Source organism: Gavia stellata, chromosome 6 (genome assembly GCF_030936135.1).
Source record: "Gavia stellata isolate bGavSte3 chromosome 6, bGavSte3.hap2, whole genome shotgun sequence".
Taxonomy (NCBI): domain Eukaryota; kingdom Metazoa; phylum Chordata; class Aves; order Gaviiformes; family Gaviidae; genus Gavia; species Gavia stellata.
In genome coordinates this window covers 23,995,189-24,019,418 of record NC_082599.1, presented here as the reverse complement: position 1 = coordinate 24,019,418, position 24,230 = coordinate 23,995,189, and the positions used below count along the sequence as shown (strand labels likewise).

The following is a 24,230-nucleotide window of genomic DNA, read 5'->3' as shown; positions in this document are numbered from 1 at the left end:
TTAATCAGCAGACCTTAGCAGACTGACCTCAGTGCATGTACTGTGTACTAAGTACAATAATAAAAAGGACTCTGTATTTATTAAACTGAACGGTTTGTCTGTTAGCAGAACTATCTTACAGCATTGCAACTAGCTGGCTTTTTTCACACACGTACAGACTCATTCCCGCATCAAGCTAATAAGAGCATGGTGCTGAAAGTGTTCACCAAGCCATTGCCCTATACATATTCTATAACCACTTTAATAACCTGAATGTCCATCTTAAAGCAGGTAGGTTTTCTGGAAAGCTGTTCGAGAATCTGATGGGTCCAGTAGTTAAAAATCTTATTTCTAGCCATGGTTAATCCATGGACAATCTGTAACTACTACTTGGAATGTCCTCACTTCCCCTCCCCTCGTCTTCCAGTGTATTTGTAGAAAATAACGTATTCTTTTTCATAAGCTCTCTTTTCTAGCCATACCCTGCATCAGATCCTGTTTGAACTCACCTTTCTTGAAGAGGCTGATGAGCGCTATAGGCAGAATTCCAGGTGAGATCTCTTCAATACTCTGCCTGGTGTCACTCATCTTTCCAAATCTCTCCAGGAGATCCTGCTAATGCATCTCTTAAGTCTTCCCTTCTGCAAATTCTGTTTTTCCCTCCATGTTTCATCTACGTGACTCCTATTTTATTACTTGTGTATAATTCTATGAGGCCATACTTAAGAGTAATAACAAGTTGGCATGCATGCTATTTTTGATTCATTTAAGACTGCCTCTGTCTCAAGACTGTCCTAGGGAGGAGACTTACTACTGCTTTCCTTTGGATGGCATGAGAACTGCTTAACTGCATGCCTCTCCATATAAGCAGCTAATGGTGATTTTTAACAGAAAGATTTAAGTGTATACTTACTTTTATCCTTTGAAGTTGAGTGACTAGGAAATGAAGTATAGTTGCAGTAAAGGTGCCAAAAATGGTGCAGATTTGTTAAAATAATAAATAATTATTAACAATAAATAATGACCGACAGAGAAGAAGACAAATTAAACTGCTCACAGTACATATAATCCAATGTATTTCACAACTGTCAATATTAAAAGTCAATCTTTATTAAGCAACATCATACACAACTTAGTTCTTTAAATCTTATGTGTGCAACTGAGAAACACATGCTTCTTTGTTGCTTTACTTCAGCGATCTGTATGTGCTCATTTTACTGCTTGAAGTAAGTCACATTAAATTACTATTAGTGAATTGCAACTGCCCCAGCAATGTTTCTATTCTTAAACAAGAATTACGGTGGGGGGTTTCCAGTATTAATAACTACTGGATAAAAAATTACTTTTGCACTATTTCATTATCATTTCTGAAAGAATCATACTTACTAGTCATCCTATAAGTGTTTTACCCACTTTTAATCTTGTGAATTGCTAGAAGTGACAGTTTGCTTCACGCATTTCAGTTGCTATGATCTGCAGAGCGCACATTGCTTATACAGCATAGCAGATGTTGTCATTTACTATCTATAGATAGTAAATAAGTTTCAGTTTTTAAAGAATGAGGACATTTCCTGACTTAACATTGGGTGCATTTGTTTTAGTATTGTGGTCCAAAAGAGACTGAAAATTGCCATAAAGCAGCAGCTAAGAAATCTTTGAGGATGAGGAACTTCTGAGGGGTATTCGAGAGTGTGAGAGGGAGATTAATCAGTGGAGCCATTGTCCGCCATCTGTGATGCACAGAAGCCAACTCAGCATGGCCACTAGGGAGGCAGGTCCTGGATCTGCTTTGTACCAGCGGAAGGCAGCATCACAAGGGATAAGGAGAGGTGGAAGACAGTTACAGCACGGAGTGGTAAGAGAAACCCCTCCTTACCCTCTAAGTTACCTTCTAAGATACCCTTACAGAACAGGTACGAGGCCCTGGGTACGATAGATGAAGCGCATAATGAGATAGAGGAGGAACCTGCACAAGCAGTCTTGCCAAGATCAGAGAGACCAACCCCTCACAACAAAACCTGCATTAAGACCAGCACTGAGAAGAAACAATGGTGAGTTATGGTCATTGGTGATTCTCTCCTGTGTAGAACAGAAGTACCCATTTGCAGACCGGACCCTCTTTTCAGGCAAGTTTGCTGCCTCCCCGGGGCCCCAGTTAGGGACATCACCACAAGACTGAAGAGCCTAGTACAACATTCAGACTACTATACATTTCTGCTCTTTCACGTGGGTACAAATTATGTCACAACAAAAAGTCTGAGGTTAATCAAGAGATATCAGAGCTCTGGGAAGAATGCTAAAAAATTCAGGAGCACAGGTAGTGTTTTCCTCAATCCTCCCATTAATGGGGGGAGACTTGGGAAGAAACAGGGGAGCCCGGGATATCAATACCTGGCTCCAGGAATAGTGCCTCCACCAAAACTTTGGGGTTTTAAACCATGGAAGAGCCTTCAAGAGGCAAGGTATGCTGGGGCCTGACAGCATCCACCTGTCCCAATGGGGAAATGCATCTTTGGGCATAAACTGGCAAGACTGATCAAGAGAGCTTTAAACTAGAATCGATGAGGGAAGGGAATAACAGGATTGCAGCAGGTAAGCCAAGGGTTGGCATGGCATCGCCTGAGGGTGGCAATGCTAGTGGGAACATTTACACTGCTCCTGGGTGCATGAAGGGCTCAGGAGCGTATCTGAAATTCTTATACACCAACGCACCAATATGAGAAACAAACAGGATGAAGTGGAAGCGTTGCTCAGCTCCCAGAGCTACAATACCATTGGTATTAGTGAGACTTGGTGGAATGAGACCCATGATTGGAGTGCTGGGATGGACGGCTACAGGCTATTTAGGAGGGATAGGCAGGGCAGGCAAGGTGGAGCTGTTTGTTGCACTATACGTAAGGTAGAGGTTTGATTTCATAGCCTTTACAGTTAGTGATGATGTGGTTGAGAGCCTCTGGGTGAGGATTAGTGGGATGGAAAACAAAGGAGATGTTGTAGTGGGCGTCTACTACCAATCGCCCAGCCAGGGTGTAAACACTGATGGGTTATTCTATAGGCAATTAGGAGAAATTTCAGGATCAGTAGCCCTTGTCCTTATGGGAGATTTCAACTTCCCAGACATCAACTGGGAATATGATCTGCTGTGATGAGCAGGTCTTGGAAATTCTTGTAGTTTGTAGGAGATGACTTCTTGTCACAGGTACTCAGTGAGCCAACTAGAAAAGATGCCCTCCGAGACTTGCTATTTGTGAATAGAGAAGGACTCATGGGGGATGTGATGGTAGATGGCTTCTTGGCCACAGTGATCATAAAATATTTGAGTTTAAAATTTTCAGTGTAATGAGAAAAAAGGACAGCAGAGTTGGTACCCTGGACTTCAGGAGAGCAAACTTTAAGCTATTCAGGGAGCTATTTAGCAGAGTACCCTGGGAATCTGCTTTTGAGGGCTGAGGAGTCCATGAGTGCTGGTCAGTCTTTAAGAAGCACCTTTTGGAAGCACAGGAGCAGGCAATTCCACTTCGTCATAAGTCAAGCAAGTGGGGCAGAAGACCAGCTTGGCTGAACAAGGAACTCCTTGTGGAGCTCAAGAGGAAAAAGAAATTGTATGATCTCTGGAAGCGAGGTCAGGCTTTGCAGGAAGAGTACAGAGCTGTGGTTCATATATGCAAGGAGAAGACATGAAAGGCCAAAGCTCAATTAGAGTTGAAACTAGCCAGTGTTGTTTCAAATAACAAGAGCTTTTTTAAGTACTTTAATAGCAAGAGGAGGTCTAAAGAAAACATTGGACCAATACTTGTTGAAGATGGTCATCTGACTAATAGGGATGAAGAAAAAGCAGAGGCATTCAATGCGGTTTTTGCCTCAGTCTTTAATAATACTGATAGACCTTGGACTACCCAGTCCCCTGAGTTGGAGGACCACGAGTGTGGGAACAATGACTTTCCATTTGTGGACACTGAAATTGTAAGGGACCAGCTATATATCAGCTGAATGTTCACAAGTCCATGAGGCCTGATGGGGTTCAACCCAGAGTACTGAAGGAGCTAGCGGATGTTATGACAGGACCCCTCTCGATCATCTACCAAAGGTCTTGGGAGTCTGGGAAGGTCCATGCTGACTGGAAGCTAGCCAGTGTTATTGCAATCTACAAAAAGGGCATGAGGGAAGACCCAGGGAACTACAGCCCTGTTAGTCTAACCTCAGTTCCTGGAAAAATTATGGAGAAGATCATATTCCATACTACTGAAAGGCATTTAAAGAGTAATGCAATCATCAGGCACAGTCAACATGGGTTCACAAAGGAAAAGTCCTGTTTAACTAATTTTATATACTTCTATGATAAGGTCACCTGTCTAGTGGATGAAGGGAAGGTGGTAGATGTAGTTTTTCTGGATTTTTAGTAAGGCTTTTGATACTGTCCCTCACACCATCCTTCTGGATAAGTTGTTCAACTGTGGGATGAGTGGGTTTACAGTGCGCTGGGTGAACTGTCTGACAGGCAGAGCTCAAAGGGTTGTAGTGAATGGGGCTACATCTGGCTGGTCACTAGCAATGTTCCTCAGGGCTCAATTCTAGGTCCAGTTCTGTTCAATATATTTATCAACAATCTGGATGCAGGAGTTGATGATACCAAACTGGGAGGTGCTGTTGACTCTCTTGAGGGACAGGAGGCCTTGCAGAAGGATCTAGATAGATTGGAGCATTGGGCTATGATTAGTGGGATGAAGTTTAACAAGTTGAAATGCTGGATTCTGCACCTAGGACAGAGTAATGCCGGGCACAAGTGTACCTTGGGAGAGGAGTGGCTGGAGATCAGCCCTGCAGAAAGGGACCTGGGGTGGCTGACGGCAGGCTCAACAGGAGTCAGCAGTGTGCCCCGGCAGCCAAGAGGGCAAACCGCATCCCGGGGTGCCTCAACCACAGCATAACCAGCTGGTCAAAAGAGGTGATTATCCCACTGTATTCAGCAATGGTGCGGCCTCACCTGGAGTACTGTGTGCAGTTCTGGGCCCCACAATTTAAGAAGGATGTGAAGGTCCTTGAATGTGTCCAGAGGAGGGCCACAAAGCTGGTGAAAGGGCTGGAAGGAATGCCCTATGAGGAGCGGCTAAGGACTTCGGGCTTGTCTAGTTTGCAGAAAAGGAGGCTGAGGGGCGACCTCATTACTCTCTACAGCTTCCTGAGGAGGGGAAGTGGAGAGGGAGGTGCTGAGCTCTTCTCCCTGGTATCCAGTGATAGGACGTGTGGGAATAGTCCAAAGCTGCACCAGGGGAGGTGTAGACTGGACATTAGGAAGCATTTCTGTACTGAGAGGGTGGTCAAACACTGGAACAGGCTTCCTAGAGAGGTGGTCGATGCCCCAAGCCTGTCAATGGTTAAGAGGCATTTGGACAATGGCCTTGATAACATGCTTTAACTTGATCAGCCCTGAATTGGTCAGACAGTTGGACTAGATGATCATTGTAGGTCCCTTCCAACTGAAATAGTCTAGTCTAGTCCATTCTGTACTGGTACTGAGTTGGCAAAGTTGGTTCTGTAAAGCCCTCTTTTGCCTTCAGCCCTGGAAATGGCAAAAAATTTTGGCTGTCATCTCCTGGAACTAACTAATTTGTGAAAATAGTAATTTTTCATATGAAAACCAATAAATTTCTAGTCCTTTGATACCGAGAAAAGATTTAGAAGGCAAACAAAAACAACCAACACATACAATTTATAATTTCATTATTTTTAAGGAAATATCATGCTGTTTGATTAATGCTATACTTTCAAAATCTTATTCTTAACCTATTTTATTTTCAGCCTTAGGAAATAATTGTTTCTGGTAGTATTTTATTACTTTTAGGAACATTATTAGTGGGCCTGATGTTTATAACAGCTGGCTTTCATAACATTAACATTGGGTGTCAGATTTTACAGTTGGCACAATTTGAGGTAGGAATAAATAAAGCATATTAGGTGCTTTATTTATTATAAATTGTACCTTATAATCAAATACCTCTGATAGCAGATAAATCATGTGGAGAAGCAGTATTGGGCATAACAGCATAGGTCAGGATTAGCCAATATAAGCTGCTTTAAATTGTGCACTTTCCAAACATAGGTGTGCCTCATCTTACTTCATAATAATTACAACATAAAAGTACTGTGAAAGAAGCCTTAGCAACAGTTTCCACTTTTGCCGTTTGGAAGAGGCAGCTGCAGGGCCCAGTTCCAGCCCTCACTGTGGAGCTCACGCCTTCCCATGGAAACTGCTGCAGTCAGAAGGGTCGATTTCCCCAGGAAAGCAGAAATCAGAAGTGAGTAGAAGACTGCAGACCTCGTTTGGGAAAGGAGCAGTGCTTACTGACTGGGTAGATCAACAGGCAGGCTTTTCTCTTAACACCACAAATTTTTCAGTTTCCTAGAAATGATGAAGAGAAATGTAGAAGAACAAAGAATAATGTGAAAACCACAAAGTAGTCCCGCTTATGTGTCTCAAGTTAAGCATCAGAACCCATTCTGGCACTCAGGTTCCTTAGTGTTGGTCACTGCTTTTGAATATTTTTACTTTCTTATTATTGTGACTGGTATTTTTGGTAGAGTAAGACTAAAAAGAAAAAGAAAAAAAAAGCCAATCTTCCTAGTACTACAAATGCAGTTACAAAATACACTGGTGGTTTTAGGTTGCTGATAGCATCTGGTTGCCAGGAGCATAACATGGTAGCTAATATAAAATCCTCTTATGTAACCACAGTGTGTTGTTCATGCAGTGCTATGTCTTCCAGCTTGTTGAAGTTATGACTGGTCTACTAACCAAATGATGTGTGTTATTCAAATCAGGTGATGGTCTTCTACACCAACATTTTCAGACCCCTACAAAACTGTCTGTGAAAACTGTCCAGCAGAAGTGTGAGCACTGTACTTTTGAATACAGTTCTTACAAAAGGCTAGCTTTTCTTCATTATGCAGGCTTTTTCTTCATTGAGATTGTGGGCCTCCATGTATTAAAAGTGCTACAGCTTCTGTACTGTCATGGGCATGTTAGCGTGTGCTTTTTAAATCACTGGGATTGATGTGGCACACCTTCCTTATATTGCTGCCAAATGCTGTGTCACACCTAACACATGTTGCTTCTGTCTCCCTTTTGGGATGCTGTTGGCCTCAGTCCCTGCCTTTTTTCCGTGATGTGGGCTCCTCCCCTTAAGCCTAGAAAAGACTTAAAAGCAGGCGGCTGTGCCACCTGGATGCACATTCCCTCCTCTCCTGCAAGGCTGGCTTTGCTCCCATATCTGCCAATACGTACAAATTCCGATTCCTGCTTCTTGCTCTGCAGCGCTGAGAAGTGGATACACCCTCAGGCACTGGTGGTCTTCCCAACTATTCAGGTATTTCATGCAAAGTAAGCTGGATGGTGATGGAATAAAGCTGTGAGAAGAAAGTGTGAAAGCTTTTCGATGACTGGTAATGTATCTTTAAACAGTTTAAGGACTTCAACTAAATGTGCTTCTTTATCATGCTTGAAATTTTTGTATCACCTTTGGAATCAGTTTGAGAAGAGATTTTTCTTTTCTTATTTGACTGTCAAGTTAAAACATTTGCTTCAGAAATGTTTGAAGTTTTGTGTCTTTTTGTGGGAGAAGTGACTGTGTAAAAGGGACTAACGGTACTGAAGCTAAATGAATCTACCAGAGGAATTATGTCTTCTGCAGCACTGTTTCCACTATCCTTCAGCTATTTTTAAGCTCACATTGTCTGCCCAGTGATTTTTGATACACCTTTTTTTGTCTTGCTCTTCTTATAGTTTCTTTGAAGTGATTCTTAACAAATGTTGACAAACTTTCCAGTTTAAACATATGTGAAAATCAAGAAATTGCCATACCAACATTTGGGTAGAATTTCTTCTGTCTTGCTTGCATTATATAGTTTTAAAATAGGTATGAATTGCTGCCTATTCTGATCTGGTTGCTATTCTCAAACTTTTTGTGCAGGTAAAAAAGACTGCATGTAGGCATATAGGTGTATTTTGTGATGAATCAGCCCTTGCATATACTGAGCTATATTCAAAACAAGAAATAATACCCATAATGATTTACAGCATTTTGGAAATGGAATTTTGCTGCTCGTTATCCCCTAATTACTATTTTTTCCATCTTTTTAACAAGAACATGCGAGTTTATTATAACGGTTGCAGAAAACATTTTTTTAAAATTCTGTATCACTATTGCTTCTAATTCATTTACTTTTACCTGGCATTTCTGTTGCACATGGTGTTCCCAGGTTCTTTTGACAGAACACAGCCTGATATGCTATCAATAGTAGGATGTCACCTCTGTGCTTATGTCCGCAAATCTAATCAGCAAGAATAAAGGACAATTAAACTGGGAAAGAAGAATAAAAATGGTGAGAGATAATTCTTTATGCAACAGATAGTAAAGCTGTGCAACTTATTGCAAAAGGATGTCGTAGATGCCAACTGTTCAAGGAATTTAGGGGAGACTGGATAAATACATGAAAGAGAAATTCATAGATGTTTCCTTTATATAAAGAAACCGCATCCAGCTGTTCCCTAGACACCCATTTTACCACTGTAGTAGCGAGAATATCGAACGAGGTGGTCCTTATGTTTTCTAGGTCTTTAGGTGGACCTTGTATTTTTGTATATGTTCTAAAAGCCTGTGTTTTCAAATGGTCATCCTGAAATCCCCTATCAATTTATTTTGCTGCTTGTTACATTCTTTGTGGTCAGTGACTCAAATAGGAGAAAATATTAACCAAGGGTCTTGCCCAATACTATTCCATCACCATTTATAAAGGCAGCTGGTTTCCACTGTTGCATGAAGATTATCTCATATCTAACAGATTGTTGTTGTAGCACAAGCAGTTCTGATGACAGAAAATATTGCAGCCCATTGTTTCACATTAGACTTAATTCACTCTAGTTTTCTTGTATCTGAAGAGTCTTGTTCTCGAAAGATGTGTTTGGTGTGTGGGGTTTTTTTTAGGAATGGAGAAGCTGGTTGTTTGTCCATACAAAAAGCCAAATGCTCTCTATAGGCTGATTTGCTTTCCGTGGGCTGGAGGTGGAACTTCTCAACTTGCTCAATGGGGCAAACTCTTCAGCAGCTCAATTGAAGGTTAGTCATTTGTGTAGTTAAAGCAGAAATTAACCAAGTCTGAAGTACATGGTAGCCAAATTTTTTGAATGGAATTTAATGTTCTTGAGAGCACTGCAATCTTTTTCCAATGGTCTTATCTAGAAAGGAATTCATTAGGAATTAGCATTTCCATTAAGGTGCTGAGTTTATTAAGTTTCTGTACCACCTTGGATCAAATTATATTTGACTAGGTTAAAAAGTTATATCCTCAGAGCTAGATTTCACAAGACTATAGTATGCTTGACTGCTTCAGAAACCATTGGTATCCGAAATAGCAAACTGGCATATTGTTCATATGTTAAAAAAAGGCATCAGCAAGGTTAACAGTGAAAATACGAGAACTATTTTTAATGTTGAGAGACTGCACAGAATGAATTTCTGTTATCCAGAGTGTTTGCATGGTTTTGCACTCCTTGTATCAAAACTGAAGTTTAAACTATGGATTTATAACGGTGAAACGACATTTAGTTACAGTGCAAAGTAATTCTTATTGCTATCAGGCTATATCAACACTTAAAACATCCATTGCTGAACTATCTGAAGGGGAACCAAGGCCATTTTCCAGACCTTCCACAAAGAAAAAAGTAATTTAGCATTTTAGAGAGCATTGCCATTGCAATTGTACCAGTCCTTTAAATGCTTGTGTACTTTCTGTAAACAGTTGCACAAGTCACATCAAATTTTCCTTGAAATTAAAAAAAAAGAAACAAAAAAGCTTTTATCCACTGGAACTACTTCCAACAAAATTACTAAGGAGATGGCCTAGGAGCAACTGCAGACACATGTAATAAAATCAGGGTGCAGCATGCTCTTTCAGAAATGTTTTTTGCAGAGAGGAAGTATAGAAGATGCAAACATTTCTGTACTGCTATCTATGGTATTAGGTAGCGGTTTATTCTCTCTCTTCTAAAATACTTTGTGTCTGACCCATTACTTCCATACGAGTTTGGCAGGAGATTTTAGAAAATCAATATTTTTTTTCTGATCTATTCATTCCTTACTTATGTCCTTCCATATAAATATAAATTGCCATCAATTTATACTATGATTCCACATTTTACTACAGTGCTGAAGAGACTGCAAAGAAGAAAACAGGGACTGTATGATTCTAATACAGTTTAACTTTCTAATGCTGCCCTTGAAGGGATATATTTTACACAATCCTCAAACTTACTATTATTGAAATTAATGAATTTGTGGTTGTTACTAATACTAATAGCAATAAAGTTGCTTTGAAACCTCAGCCAAGATCAGGACCTTGTGGATTTCTGACCCAAGGCATTCATCAATCAGATCAACTGGAGAGGCAACATTTGTGAGTAAAGGAAGGGATGGAAACCTAATCTCTTACAGGATTAAAAGACAGTAGTAGCAATAGCAAATAGCAAATACACTGTATCAGCTGTAAAAAGGATTAATTTAAATAATCTATATATTCTGCAGAAGAGATTAAAAAACTTAATTAAAATTATTTTACTGTTTCTATTTGAAATAACTATAATTCTTTTCCCTCCCTTCCTCCACCTCTTCTGCAGTGTTCATTGTAAGGCTTCCTGGAAGAGAATCTCGTCTTAAGGACCCTTTTGCGAAAGACATGTCAACCATGGTTAATGAAATTGCAAGTGTTTTGTTAAAAGAATTGCAAGAAAAACCATTTGCACTTTTCGGTCACAGGTGAAAATATATACATTTTTAGATACCCTGGTAAAGGAGCTTTATCTTTGAACTCTAGGAGAAGATAGTTACTTGCCTTTATTGCAAAAACTTTAGGAAAATAATACACTTCTGCAAAGGTCTTTTGTCAAGTCATCCTAAAACATGCTGTTGATCTCAAAGACTCTGGTTATCTATTTATTACTTCAGGCACAATGTTTTCTAAAAATGGCAGTATTGTGATTTTTTTTTTACACTGATAAATTATAATTATATTTACTGTTAATATCTGTGTCAGTGCTTACTCTATATGATTGCAGGGGGTGAACCATTCATAAAACATATAGATTTTGAAGATCACTTAGTCCCAAGTATTCAAAATAATGGTTCTCACTGCAAATTAAGGAGACTACTAAAAGACAGACAGATTGGGAGTGTTTTGATTGTATAGAGCTCAATGATTGTGATGACAAGGTTGAACGCTTATGGGTAAGGATGAGGGGGAAGGCAAACAAGGCAGATATCTTGCTGGGTGTCCATTATAGACCACCCAACCAGGGTGAAGAAGCCGATGAAGCGTTCTACAAGCAACTGGCAGAAGTCTCACAGTTGCAAGCCCTTGTTCTCATGGGGGACTTCAACTTACCAGACGTCTGCTGGAAATATAACACAGCAGAGAGGAAACAGTCCCGGAGGTTCCTGGAGTGTGTGGAAGATAACTTCCTCACGCAGCTGGTAAGGGAGCCTACCAGGGGAGGTGCCCTGCTTGACCTGCTGTTTACAAACAGAGAGGGTCTGGTGGGATAAGTGATGGTCAGAGGCCGTCTTGGGCTTAGCGACCGTGAAATGATAGAATTCTCAATTCTTGGCCAAGTAAGGAGGGGTGTCAGCAAAACCACTACCATGGACTTCCGCAGGGCAGACTTCAGCCTGTTCAGGACACTGGTTGAGAGGGTCCCTTGGGAGACAGTCCTGAAGGGCAAAGGGGTCCAGGAAGGCTGGACATTCCTCAAGAAGGAAATCTTGAAGGCGCAGGAGCAGGCAGTCCCCATGTGCCGTAAGAAGAGCCGGCGGGGAAGACGACCGGCCTGGCTGAACAAGGAACTTTTGCTGGGACTCAGGAAAAAAAGGAGTTTTTCACCTTTGGAAGAAGGGGCAGGCCACTGAAGAAGAATACAAAGACCTCGTTAGGTCATGCAGAGAGGGAATTAGAAAGGCAAAAGCCCAGCTAGAGCTCAATCTGGCCACAGTTGTAAGGGATAACAAAAAATGCTTCTATAAATACATTAACAACAAAAAGAGAACCAAGGAGAATCTCCATCCTTTACTGGATGCGGGAGGGAACATCATCACGAAGGATGAGGAAAAGGCTGAGGTACTAAATGCCTTCTTTGTCTCAGTCTTTAACAGCCACACCAGGTATCCTCAGGGTATTCAACTCCCTGAGCTGGAAGACAAGGATGGAGAGCAAAATAAACTCCCCGCGATCCAGGAGGAAGCAGTTAACGACCTGCTATGCCACCTGGACACTCACAAGTCTATGGGGCCTGATGGCATCCACCCAAGGGTGCTGAGGGAGCTGGCGGAGGAAGTTGCCAAGCCACTCTCCATCATTTATCAACAGTCCTGGTTAACAGGGGAGGTCCCAGATGACTGGAGGCTTGCCAATGTGATGCCCTTCTTGTAAGAAGGGCCAGAAGGAGGATCCGGGGAACTACAGGCCTGTCAGCCTGACCTCGGTGCCGGGGAAGATTATGGAGAGGTTCATCTTGAGGGTGCTCACAGGGCACGTGCAGGACAACCAAGGGATCAGGCCCAGCCAGCACGGGGTCATGAAAGGCAGGTCCTGCTTGACCAACCTGATCTCCTTCTATGACCAGGTGACCCACCTGATGGATGAGGGAAAGGCTGTCGGTACGTTCTACTTGGACTTTAGTAAAGCGTTCGACACTGTCTCCCACAGGATTCTCCTGGAGAAGCTGGCGACTCGTGGCTTAGACAGGTGCACTCTTCACTGGGTATAAAATGGCTGGACGGCCGAGCCCAGAGAGTTGTGGTGAATTGAGCGAAATCCAGTTGGTGGCCGGTCACAAGCGGAGTCCCCCAGGGCTCAGTTTTGGGGCCGGTCTTCTTTAATATATTTATTGATGATCTGGATGAGGGGATTGAGTGCTCCCTCAGCAAGTTTGCAGATGACACCAAGTTGGGAGGGAGTGTTGATCTGCTTGAGGGTAGGAAGGCTCTGCAGAGGGATCTGGACAGGCTGGATGGATGGGCCCAGGCCAACTGTATGAGGTTCAACAAGGCCAAGTGCCGGGTCCTGCACTTGGGTCACAACAACCCCACGCAGTGCTACAGGCCTGGGGACGAGTGGCTGGAAAGATCCCCTGCAGAAAAGGACCTGGGGGTGTTGATTGACAGTCAGCTGAATATGAGCCAGCAGTGTGCCCAGGTGGCCAAGAAGGCCGACGACATCCTGGCCTGTATCAGAAACAGTGTGGCCAGCAGGAGCAGGGAGGTGATCGTGCCCCTGTACTCGGCGCTGGTGAGGCCGCACCTCGAATACTGTGTTCGGTTTTGGGCCCCTCACTACAAGAAGGACATTGAGGTGCTGGAGCGTGTCCAGAGAAGGGTGACGAAGCTGGTGAGGGGTCTGGAGCACAAGAAGTCTTATGAGGAGCGGCTGAGGGAACTGGGGTTGTTCAGTCTGGAGAAGAGGAGGCTGAGGGGAGACCTCATCGCTCTCTACAATTACCTGAAAGGGGTTGGAGAGAGGTGGGTGTTGGTCTCTTCTCCCATGTGACTAGCGGCAGGACAAGAAGAAATGGCCTCAAGTTGCGCCAGGGGAGGTTTAGGCTGGTTATTAAGAAAAATTTCTTTACTGAGAGAGTGGTGAAGCATTGGAACAGGCTGCCCAGGGAGGTGGTGGAGTCACCATCACTGGAGGTGTTCAAGGAACATGTGGACGAGGCATTGTGGGACATGGTTTAGTGGGCATGGTGGTGTTGGGTTGATGGTTGGACTTGATGATCTTACAGGTCTTTTCCAACCTTAGTGATTCTGTGATTCTGTGATTTGTAAAACTAGACTGTATAGGAATACACTTCATGTCAATTAGCTAACATCACTATAATTTACATGTCATATGTTTTCAATAACTGTTCCAAGATAGCCAGTTAGCACTGAAATTCCAATTATGTTTAAATTTTCCAGTTTTTACATACGTCTTTGCTTACTTTGCTTTAATTTCTCTTTTCACTGCAGTTTTGGATCTTATATTAGTTTTGCAGTTGCGCTACACTTGAAAGAAAAGTATGGACTACAGCCGATCCACCTTTTTGAATCAGGGGGACATGCCCCAAATGTAAGTTACAGAATCATTAATAGTAGAAAACAAAACAGTGTATTAGCTACCAAGAGTAAAAATAACATTTTACAGTATAGTATGCAGAGTGGCTTTAATACAAAACAAGCATTGCTTCTGAATGCAAGCAGAAAAATGTTTTGTTTTCTTAGAGGAAATTAATTCTGATGCAGACAGAGAATTTCATGTTACAGAATGTTCACTGCTGCTAACCTTAGCCTAGGGAGAACAGCCTCCTTAAGCTAATGCTACCTTTGTTGAATACTGTAACTATGGCCTTCGGCTTAATACTAAAAAGTAATCAAAACAAAATATAAAATGCCACTCCCTACTCTGTAACATGTGAAATAACTGTCTTAACCTAGTCTTTCATAAACCTCCTGCAGCAGCCCTCAGTACATTTGTCCGTTTATTTCCCTCCTCATTCTATGTTGGCTTTTTAATCTGTCCTCAGTTCCTCCTGAGGTTCTGGTGGTTCTGCTAGTCTTGCTCAGGGAAACAACAGTGAAGTGGCTTTTTCCCAGCCCTCCTGTCTTCAGTCATCATTTGCTATTTCTGTTCTTCTGTTTCTGAGGCTTCTTAGCAATCCTGAGTATGAGCTAGTACTGCAAATTTCCATAATCAGTTGGTCTCTCCATTCCTACATTAGTCAGTTTTGTGTCCACTGCTAGGCTTTTCTTTCTCTTAGATAAATTATTTTATCATAGTTGTACTTCAATAGTGAGAGTCAAACTTTGAACAAAATTAAATTAACAGTTATTTGTCTGTGGAAGTTTCAGATCTTGAGGGTACTTGGCTCACTCATAATCTGTATTTTCAGCAAACACAGTCTACTAACCCTTTCCGGAAAGTATTCTCTGTGGATGTTAAACTAAACAGCCGTTGTATTTTGGAGACAGAGAAATCATTGTACTTTTTTACTAAAACAATTCTTAATGAAAATATTATTTAAAGTATATAATATACAACACCTGATCTGTTTTGTCTGGTACTGACAGTCTGAAGCATTTCTTGCCATCAAAAGGATACCCCTACATGATACAGTAGATGAAGAGATTCTTACACATATACAAATTGTCGGAGGAACTCCTTCTGACCTTTTGCAAAATGAAGATGTGAAGAAACGTCTGCTACATACTTTCAGAGAAGACATTAGAGTTCTTCAGACACTTTCGTAAGTTTTACAATTTTGTATTACACTTATATTTTACAGTTTTACTTCTGTCTGATCATTTCAGGTTTTCTTTTTTCTTTCCTGTAACTTGTTCTCCTTTCTGTTTTAAAAAGAATATGAAACAGTAAACACAGTTTTCTCCTTTGTGTGCTCTTCCTTTTATATTCCAGTATTTAAGCCCTAGGTGAAAACACTGCTGACTGTAGCAACCACTACTGCTATTACAGTAGTGAACATGTCATGGTGGAATCACAGTTCTACTTATGATCCAAAGTTAGTAGCCACTAAAAGGAATGTTCTCACATCTTTTATTGTTTTCTGAGGCTAACAAACTCAACTGATCATGCTTCAGGATCACTGCATTCAGCCTCCTGATCCGAGGACCCCTAGCTTAACCAGAAGCAAAGAATCCCTGTGTTCTAGGTGCCTAAGGAGCAACCGGCTTCGTCTGTCCTAACTGCTGTCCCCACTGGATGTCACACAACTGCTCATGTAGCTGAGGGGTTAAGGTTTCTTACCCTGGCAAAGACAAGGACACTCTTGGATGTGGGACCCATATTGGCCATAGGAACCTGATGTTGATAAGGCCCTGAAACATTAGAACCTTCATATAGGCAGGCAACATAATCATTTATTGTAGGTGAGAATTTTTATTGCAGTTTGAAGGTCTTTTTTTCCTATTGGGTCATTCTTTAAAATTTTAGATCTAATTGCAGTAGGGTAAGGAGCTAAGAATCTTACAGATACAGTAATTCCTTCTCCTGATGTTCTGCAAAGACTAATTCCTGAAGTTTGTTACGTTTTGGGGCAGGAAGAAAAAGCTATTTTGTATGTGGAAGCAAACCAAATATAGGTACCTCATGGAAAGTTTTATTACTACTTTTTATGTTCACAGTTTTGAGAAGGCAGAAGGGAATATCCCCCTCTCTTGTGATATTACCTGCTTTAATGGGTCTGAAGATAAACCACATGATTTAGAAGGTACTTTGCTCAAATTGTCTTCCTCTTACACTTACACATTTTCCTGTTGTATCAAATCAGTTAATGAAGAGTTTTCTAGAATCTTTTATCTCCTTCTTAAATGAAACAAATCAACAGAGCAGTCTCAATGTATGAACCCAAACAGTTGATATGGGATTTAAAATCATTATTAAATAATACCTTTGAAATAGTTATTTAAAATGACCACAATAGTTGACATTTCTCTGACACTTTAAATATCTTTTTCAGCCTGGCACGATCTAACAACTGGAGATATTTCCTTTTACAAGCTTCCTGGAGGTCACTTTTATCTGCTGGAACCCTCTAATGAAATTTTCTTGACAAAACACATAACACAATGTATAGAAAATGCTGGACTATGAGTATTTCTCTCTATTTTAATGGCAGAAGGTGTAAGATTAATCCACAGCACTTCATAGTAAGCCATTCTTTCTGTACAATTGCATGCAGTTATGCCTAAGAGTTGTTCTGTTCTTCCAGATGTTTATTGCAATCGTTTAAAAGGGTGAGTTTTCCTGATTTTTTGAAAATAAACATTGGCTTTGAGTCTTGGAGTTTTCATCTTTTCCCTCTTCTCATCTTGCATGTGCACAAACCCTTCACTTCATTCCATAACCTCATTTGCAAAAAATAACAGCTATATTATTTTACTTTTAGAGCTGCTCTGTTTGTGTGCTCCTGTAAAAATGCTAAATAGAATTTAATACCCATAAAAATCCACAATTCTTACAGAAAGCTTCATTTATTAGGTTCAAATTTATTTAGAATAAGATACAATCTAAAAATAGAGTATGCATGTAAATACCCTTTACAGTCAAACAGCTTATGCTTAAGAGATTTTGCTGTCAGGCTATACAATGAGTTAGTATTGCATTTTTCTCAACAGAGCTAGTTCACTAGCTACTGAAAAACTAGTTATTAGTGGGAATTATTTTGAGTATTCTAGATCCCATATTTTTCTACCATTGCTTTTGCTTTAGAGATATAGGCATTCATGGCGTCCTCCTTCGATAAACCTGCAAAGGAAAGTAGGAATCATTATCTTTCCTCATTTGTCATCCTATAAACACGACTACATGATGTAAATTTAATTGGTGTAACACCTTTTTTCAGGTTCCATGCCTCCCATTTGGCTTTGCCTTTCAAATCTAGCATTCCTGGACATTCTGCCAAAATAAATGCATACCTTTGATTATCATGCAGATTTACATAACAGTTGCTTGATTTCATCAAGATATGGGAGTAAATGTAAAGTATATATAGGAATAGGAATACCAATATTAATATCTCCAACAGTAGCCTGTTTGTAGAATCCATATAGTTCCTTCAGTTCGTCATCAGTTGGTCTTGTTTTTAATTTTTTTACATCTTCTGCAGCACCATCAAAGTCAGCCTGATGAAAGAAAAGAAAGCATTAGTTTTCTTCTCAAGGGGTGTGCTTAAAACGTGAAGTATAGCACACACAGTGGTATCATTAGATACTCTCAACTACCCACTTGGGTTTAGTGGTAAGTTTAGGCATTTCTCCCATGAAAGAAGCTTAATAAAACTGTAAGTTATTAGAAAGGGAACTAGGCCTGCTTAGCTGATAGGGTCAGCACTGCTAAAATAAGTAAACCTCTTTTTTCCAACAGTTTTACATCTAAACACTTTGAACCATTACAGACTGTCTACAGATACATTCATGCAAGCAGCCTATACAACGAATGTAGTGTATATGTCTTTCACACTTTTCACACTGAGGGTATGAAGGCGTTCAGTGAACTTTACACTCCAGCAGTAATCTCTGAACCCTTTTGGCCCTGACTGCATGGTATTGACTCGAGCGGCAGAGCTCGAATACCCTCTGAGGGGTACTGCCCACTTCCCCCTTCATTTCTACTCTCTGCTGACAGTGCAGTAGGTGACCAACAGCTGTCACAGATGTACCTCACGGAGATGAGCAGTCCCACTGCCAGGACTACCTTCAACACCCAACTCTCAAACACAGTGGAGCACGAGTGAAGTATAAATTTACTCCTTTCATCATCATGCATCCCACGTTCACATCAACCCGAGGCCATAGCTGTTATTCTCTCTATATACTAGCTCTCAGGCTAGACTTTAGCATAGAGTTTGGAGTCCTGTTTCATGCCCAGGACATTTCAGAGAGAGAGAGATTTTGTGCAGTAACCACAGACCCATCAGGTTACTGCATTACTATAATGCAAAAAAGATACAGGCACTTTAATACACTATATGCTGGTTTCAATAATTATGTTAGCTTTTGAGTTAGATCTGTGTTTGCAGAAGCACAGTATATCCTGCAAGATGTGCTATTACACATATACTTAATATGTACAAAATCAGCCTACAACTTTGTGCTAAAATCAGTGACGTATTCAACAATGGTTTCAGCATGAGTGCTGTGGCTCTGTTTAGGTAACTGAGACCCTGGCATTACCTCAGCAGTCTGTATTGTACTTCTTTAGACCACTTTTTCCTTTCTCTAGTTACAGGAAAGATTTTTATTTTTCTTAAATAAGAAAACCTAATGCACATTTGCCTCTTTAATTGATGACTTTCTCCTTGGCAAGCAACTTGTGCTGGGTGGACCAGGTGATAGAAATAAGCAAGTACGCATGACAGCTGGGTTCTCTATAGCATTCTGTATTTAAACAGAGAGAAAGTACAAGAGAAAGGTTATTTCTGTATTTAAATTTAAGAAGGAAAAATGAAAAAGAATTTAGAGACTGATGCTCCAGTATCTTTCTTCAAAGAAAGCCGCCTTCATGGAATCATGAAACTACACATTCATTGAGGTAAGGACACATCAGCTGGTGGCTGCATTAAGGCAGCACCAACAGGTGAAAGAGGATAAGAACAGGTAGCTGAGTGCACTGCAGCGTTCCTGCACAGAAACCTGGCCACTCTCCCACCAAATGAGTCACCTCTGCCTCCTGAGATGGAATTAATTTTTTTTTTTTTCCTGGAAATCTAGTTTGGCTAGTAAATAAAGTTTCCAGATACAAACTCCTGAGAAATTTCTAATTTTTTTGCAAAATTTTCAATTGCTATTTGAAACCCACAAAAAGAAAGCCCAGGTCTTCTAAGAACAAAAGTGCTCACCACAGGAGGATGTACTCTGTAACAGCAGAGTTAAAACAAGGAGCAGCAGGCAGACAGGTGTATTTAAAAGGGATGGTTTAAAAAAAATCATGATGTATGATTAAAAGGGTGTTCTAGCACAGGAATGCTCACTGCAAAAAGCAATTAAAAATAAATCTTTAATCTTCTTTAAACTGCAGTTATAAATTCACAGAACATTAGGTAAGAAGGGTTCATGATGATAATCCACATCTCTAGTTCTGACAAGCAGAAGTTTCCAGGAGATTCCCACCGAGGCCTCCCAGAGGCTGAGTAGTGGACAGCGTCACAGAATCATTTAGGTTGGAAAAGATCATCTGTCCAACTGTTAGAGTATAGACTGTTAAAACAGCCTTCATCAGTTTTAAGTCTGAGAAACACTGCTGTTATGTGGAGATATTTTTAATATAATGATCCTTCATTCTTTACTCAGTACAATACTGAGAATTAGCCAGATTCGAAGTGCCATTTGTCCACTTAAAGCTCTGAAACTTGGTCGTTTGATAAAGTATATGATTTGGCAGAGTTACCACATTAAATTCTAAATCAAATTACTTTCAAATTGTATTCGTAAATCTAAAACTTTACAGACTGAAAACATGTAACTATGCTTATGCAGTTTGTTCCTGTTTTAATATAAATAATTCTCAGTGTTAATAAAATGCGAAGCCCCCTTTAAATTACAGATGTTAAAAGGAAATAGTTAAATACAGAAACATTTTATGAACATAATTATAGAAGACTGAAAATCTTTATATTTCAGGTCAAATCAGTAAATTATAAACCTTTAGAAATCTTTTGTCAGCTGGCCAAGTTTTCATGATGCACACAGTAGTATGATCTGATCCTGAGGAATTCCTGCTGCAAAATCCTTGTAACCATGGCTGGACTGCCACGGTTGCAATAGCTGTGGCTACAAACAGGTATATGCATACATATATACAGACAAGATAATTTTATTTCTTCTTTAAATACTGAATCTGCTGAACAGCAATTAAGTGAAGAACGGTACAAAGAAACTCACGCTAATTACTCTGTAAGCTTTAGCATTAGAATTTCATTGGACTTTATGAAGTTTACAGCACAAGTTGTAATAGTACTTCCCTTAGGATCATTTGTTAGGCTAATGTGAAAACTGTATATTCTCTACATCTACTTCTTCTTGATGCCATAGCAAAAAAATCCATACAAACAAGAAAACCCTAATCTCAAATTCGATTAAAGAAATTGATTCTTTCTCCAGAAATGATAGCTTTGATAGCTTCTAGCTTAGGTGCAAACAAAAACGTTTTGAATCATGCATCATTCAATCCTTGGCTTATCCTAGATGTTCAAAACAGAAGCATCTTTGGCCATAAAAACCCCAAGTGCTTTAGTTATTAATCACAGTCCATAGTTCATGTGTGCTTCTTGTAAGCAATATAAAAAAGTCCTCACTATGAGGAATTCCTAATATTTGTAATATTAATATTTGCATTTATGAAAGCCTTGCAATCTTTATTTTTCTTCTTAGGCAGTATTTTCTCTTGTTCTCCCTCTGTAGAGTAACTGTATCTGAATTTCCTATAACCACCTGAAATGCTTCCGCAAGTTCAGACGTTAAACGCATTTTTCACCAAAAATTGCCAAGGGCCATAGAAAGTAAGTAAATATCACTATCCTTCCCTTTAGAAGCAAAACCAGAAAGGTGAATGCACATGTTTGAGGCCAACAAGCCGCCAACAGCACAGGGAGAGAATTCAGGGCTTTGGGGCATGAGTGCACTGCCCTGCGCCTTAGGCATAGCATGGGCACCTTCAGCCTGGGAGCACGGGGGTGGACAGACACATCGCTATAAGCTAAACCAGAGTCTGAACTCACAGTACTTGTGAGACTCTTTGAATGACATTTTACTTCACTATATACCTTGACAGATGGGAGCTTACCCCTCCATGAAAACAGGCCTGGTCCACTTTGTGCTCACCTCAGGGCAGAAGCAAGGACGCGGGCAGTTACTGCAGAGGAACTCACATGCTCCAAATTTACATCCCGCCTTACCCCAGCGTCACTCCAGACACACCACGCTGCTGCGCAGTGTTTCAAACACTGCTGTATTAAAATACAAAGGAGTTTTGTACTCAGGTACCAAAACTGTAGTCTAATTACGCAAAAACCACACGTCTGCATACGCGCTTACAAAAGTATTTTTAATAGACATCTATCATTTATTGCGGAGATGCACGAAATGAGGGGAAACAAAATCAGCAATGCAAATAACTTATCACTGAATTAAAAATAGCGTCCAAAAGAAACTGGAACTGTACATCTTTGACACTCCTAGTTAAAATTTTATTTAAATAAATATTTCATTCTTAATCCAAACACCAGTAGATGTGACATACTTAACTATACCTATCACTGACTCCTGCATCACAGACATCTCTTGGTATTATCCATACACGTACAAACAAAAGCAGCATTCATGCTCTGTTAACAGTACGATTACAAAGCAGTATCAATAATAAAACATGAAAGTGAGTTACCGCAAAAGTTTAAATAAGTTTTATCTTCATCTTCATACTGTGGCCACTACTGCATGTAAGCCTCCACCAGCATTTATGTACAAGGACTACTGAAGTTAGTGGAAATCTTCCACATGCCTTGCACTGTTTTCTGATCTAAACTTCACAATAAGAATGAACTAGAAGCTTTGTTAAGACTTGTACAGACAAAAGATAACTCAAAAAAATAAATTAAGAAAGGAACCATTATGTTAATAAGCTTCTTCTCTTCATATACTTTTATTCTATTTAGATCTATAGGCAAATATCACAAGATACTGTTTTAAAAATATGCAAATGCATATCTTACACAGCAAGAAATATGCAGAAATGAAATGTAAACACTAAACACTTCTTTCTTCATCTCCCTCTAGCCAAACATTGTGCACAGACTGTTGCTTAGGATTTGCTTGCTTACACAACATGCTTAGGAGCAGCCCATAAAAATATAATTTCCTTTTAATCATGTGCCAATACAATTCCCTTTAACTCCTCAAATTAAAAGCGTAAGTATATATACAGACATAAACATATACATACATAGATGCTTTAAAGAGAAATGCACAAATTATCAGACTTTTACCACATACTCCCCTTTTGCAAAGAAAAAAGCTTGAATGAATTCTTCATTTACAGCAGAATACTTCACCAGTTTGCAAAACTTATAAATCTTTTACAGCCTCCCTGATGAAAACATTATTTTATTCATTTTGTCCTCATTCCCATACAGCTTGATTCAATGAATTTTTATTGATATGGACAGTAGCTGTCAACCAATGTGACAGTGGATAGAAAACCTCTATAACATTTAATGCAGAATGTGTAGGATACCGTAATATTTCAACCACTGATTTTTGTGTGAAAATGTAATTGTACACAGCAATGGCATATCATACTGCACTCAGCTCTTTCTAATAGTGATATATGGCTCATCGCTTAAACATCAGGCTAATAAATTTATTTTCTAGGGTGAATTCAAGGCAGAATAAAACAAACTATAATTTCAGTGATCACTAATTAAACAAAGGTGGTGTTATGTTTGGGATTTGGCAATTCTGACCCACAGAAGAAATACTATTCTTCCTCTTAGCTGAAAATGTAAAACAATGAAACCTCTGTGCCATTCGACATAATTGCAGCTCAGAAGAAAATTGCTGAGCTACTGGCAATACACTCCCTGCATCTAGGTCAGAGCATTATGTTGCTCACTCTTTGCAAAACACGCACACTAACCAAGCTAAGACAGACATTATAATGAGACCGGGATAAAAGGCCTTGCAAATCTTGAAGTGAAAAGGATAATGGAAAGCCTAATGAAGAAAAACAGCCTAATCCATCGGGTCATGGGCAAGACAAGGGAAGTATTCATCGTTTGCTACAAAGGTAGGAGGCTAAAAGCCAGCAGTGAAGATAATTTCCTCAAGAACTATTTAAATCTATAGTCAGAGAGAAGGTAGAAGGAAGCTCTCTCTAGCCAGAAGGTAGAAAGTAGCAGCTCTCCTACCAAAACACAAGCCCATCAAAATGTACCACTCCAAAGACGCACATACCCTAAAAAAATATGCACAACTCCCTTAAAAATTATTCATGCTTCTCAAATGCACATATACCACTGCTTCAGTGTTAGAAGTTTCCCTCCTTTTATAGCTCCAAGTAACTAGCTAGATCCTAAAAAAATAATTATGTACCAACCTTTCAATGAATAACCCAGTTCTAGCAAACTCAGATGCACATGTAAAGAAAAATAATTCATGCGTGCTCTACACAGGTAAGGCTCAAAAAAATTCCACAACCTATGAATAGTTCAAAATAAGCAGCATGTCCCTCACCCTCAACTTGAGAGAAGTAATGCATTATTTAACCTCCAAAGGCTTAGGCAAATTTCCCGTGTCGCAAGGTAACCTTGATTTTGCAGTAATAATCATTATGCTGAAGAAATACCACTGTCTCTGACACAGCATTGCACAGATAGACAGTGCATCCCCCCCTCTCCTCTCCTTGTGTCTGTGTCTCACCAGATGCGGAATTGCTTACCTGGAGAGTCATGATGCTGCGAGGATGCCCAGGGAATGGCCTTGCTCCTTCTCCAGCGGGGACGCAGTGCTTCTGCCTCTCGGCTGTGTGGCGCGAGTGCAGTGACAGGGGCTGTGCTCCACGGAGGGCGTTGGGCTGGCTACGAGTGACCTCAGCTCGCCTGCCGCAGCAAAGCCACGCTGGGGCAGGACCTGGGGGCTCACTCCCACTGCACCTCTCGGGAC

General features: G+C 40.4%; 2 protein-coding genes across 2 annotated transcripts; one reads left to right on the top strand and one right to left on the bottom strand.

The window, feature by feature from the left end:
• Positions 1-466: 466 nt before the first annotated feature.
• OLAH (oleoyl-ACP hydrolase) lies at positions 467-16,668 on the top strand. The gene is made up of 7 exons (XM_059819041.1): positions 467-530; positions 8,961-9,092; positions 10,649-10,787; positions 14,031-14,130; positions 15,129-15,304; positions 16,200-16,285; positions 16,535-16,668. Exons 1-7 carry the CDS (start codon positions 506-508, stop codon positions 16,666-16,668), a joined length of 792 nt encoding a protein of 263 aa, XP_059675024.1. The 5' UTR covers positions 467-505.
• Positions 16,669-17,233: 565 nt separating this feature from the next.
• ACBD7 (acyl-CoA binding domain containing 7) lies at positions 17,234-24,230 on the bottom strand. The gene is made up of 4 exons (XM_009814224.2): positions 24,007-24,230; positions 17,582-17,699; positions 17,410-17,472; positions 17,234-17,322 (listed from the first exon to the last, which is right to left on the bottom strand). Exons 1-4 carry the CDS (start codon positions 24,016-24,018, stop codon positions 17,249-17,251), a joined length of 267 nt encoding a protein of 88 aa, XP_009812526.1. The 5' UTR covers positions 24,019-24,230; the 3' UTR covers positions 17,234-17,248.

Coding starts and splice junctions, on each gene's coding strand:
- OLAH (XM_059819041.1), top strand. CDS start 506: ATGAGCGCTATAGGCAGAATTCCAG. Junction 531..8,960: donor CGCTATAGGCAGAATTCCAG/GTGAGATCTCTT, acceptor GGTTTTTTTTAG/GAATGGAGAAGCTGGTTGTT. Junction 10,788..14,030: donor TTTGCACTTTTCGGTCACAG/GTGAAAATATAT, acceptor TTTTCACTGCAG/TTTTGGATCTTATATTAGTT.
- ACBD7 (XM_009814224.2), bottom strand. Junction 17,473..17,581: donor TGTTGGAGATATTAATATTG/GTATTCCTATTC, acceptor TTATTTTGGCAG/AATGTCCAGGAATGCTAGAT. Junction 17,323..17,409: donor GGCATGGAACCTGAAAAAAG/GTGTTACACCAA, acceptor TTTCCTTTGCAG/GTTTATCGAAGGAGGACGCC.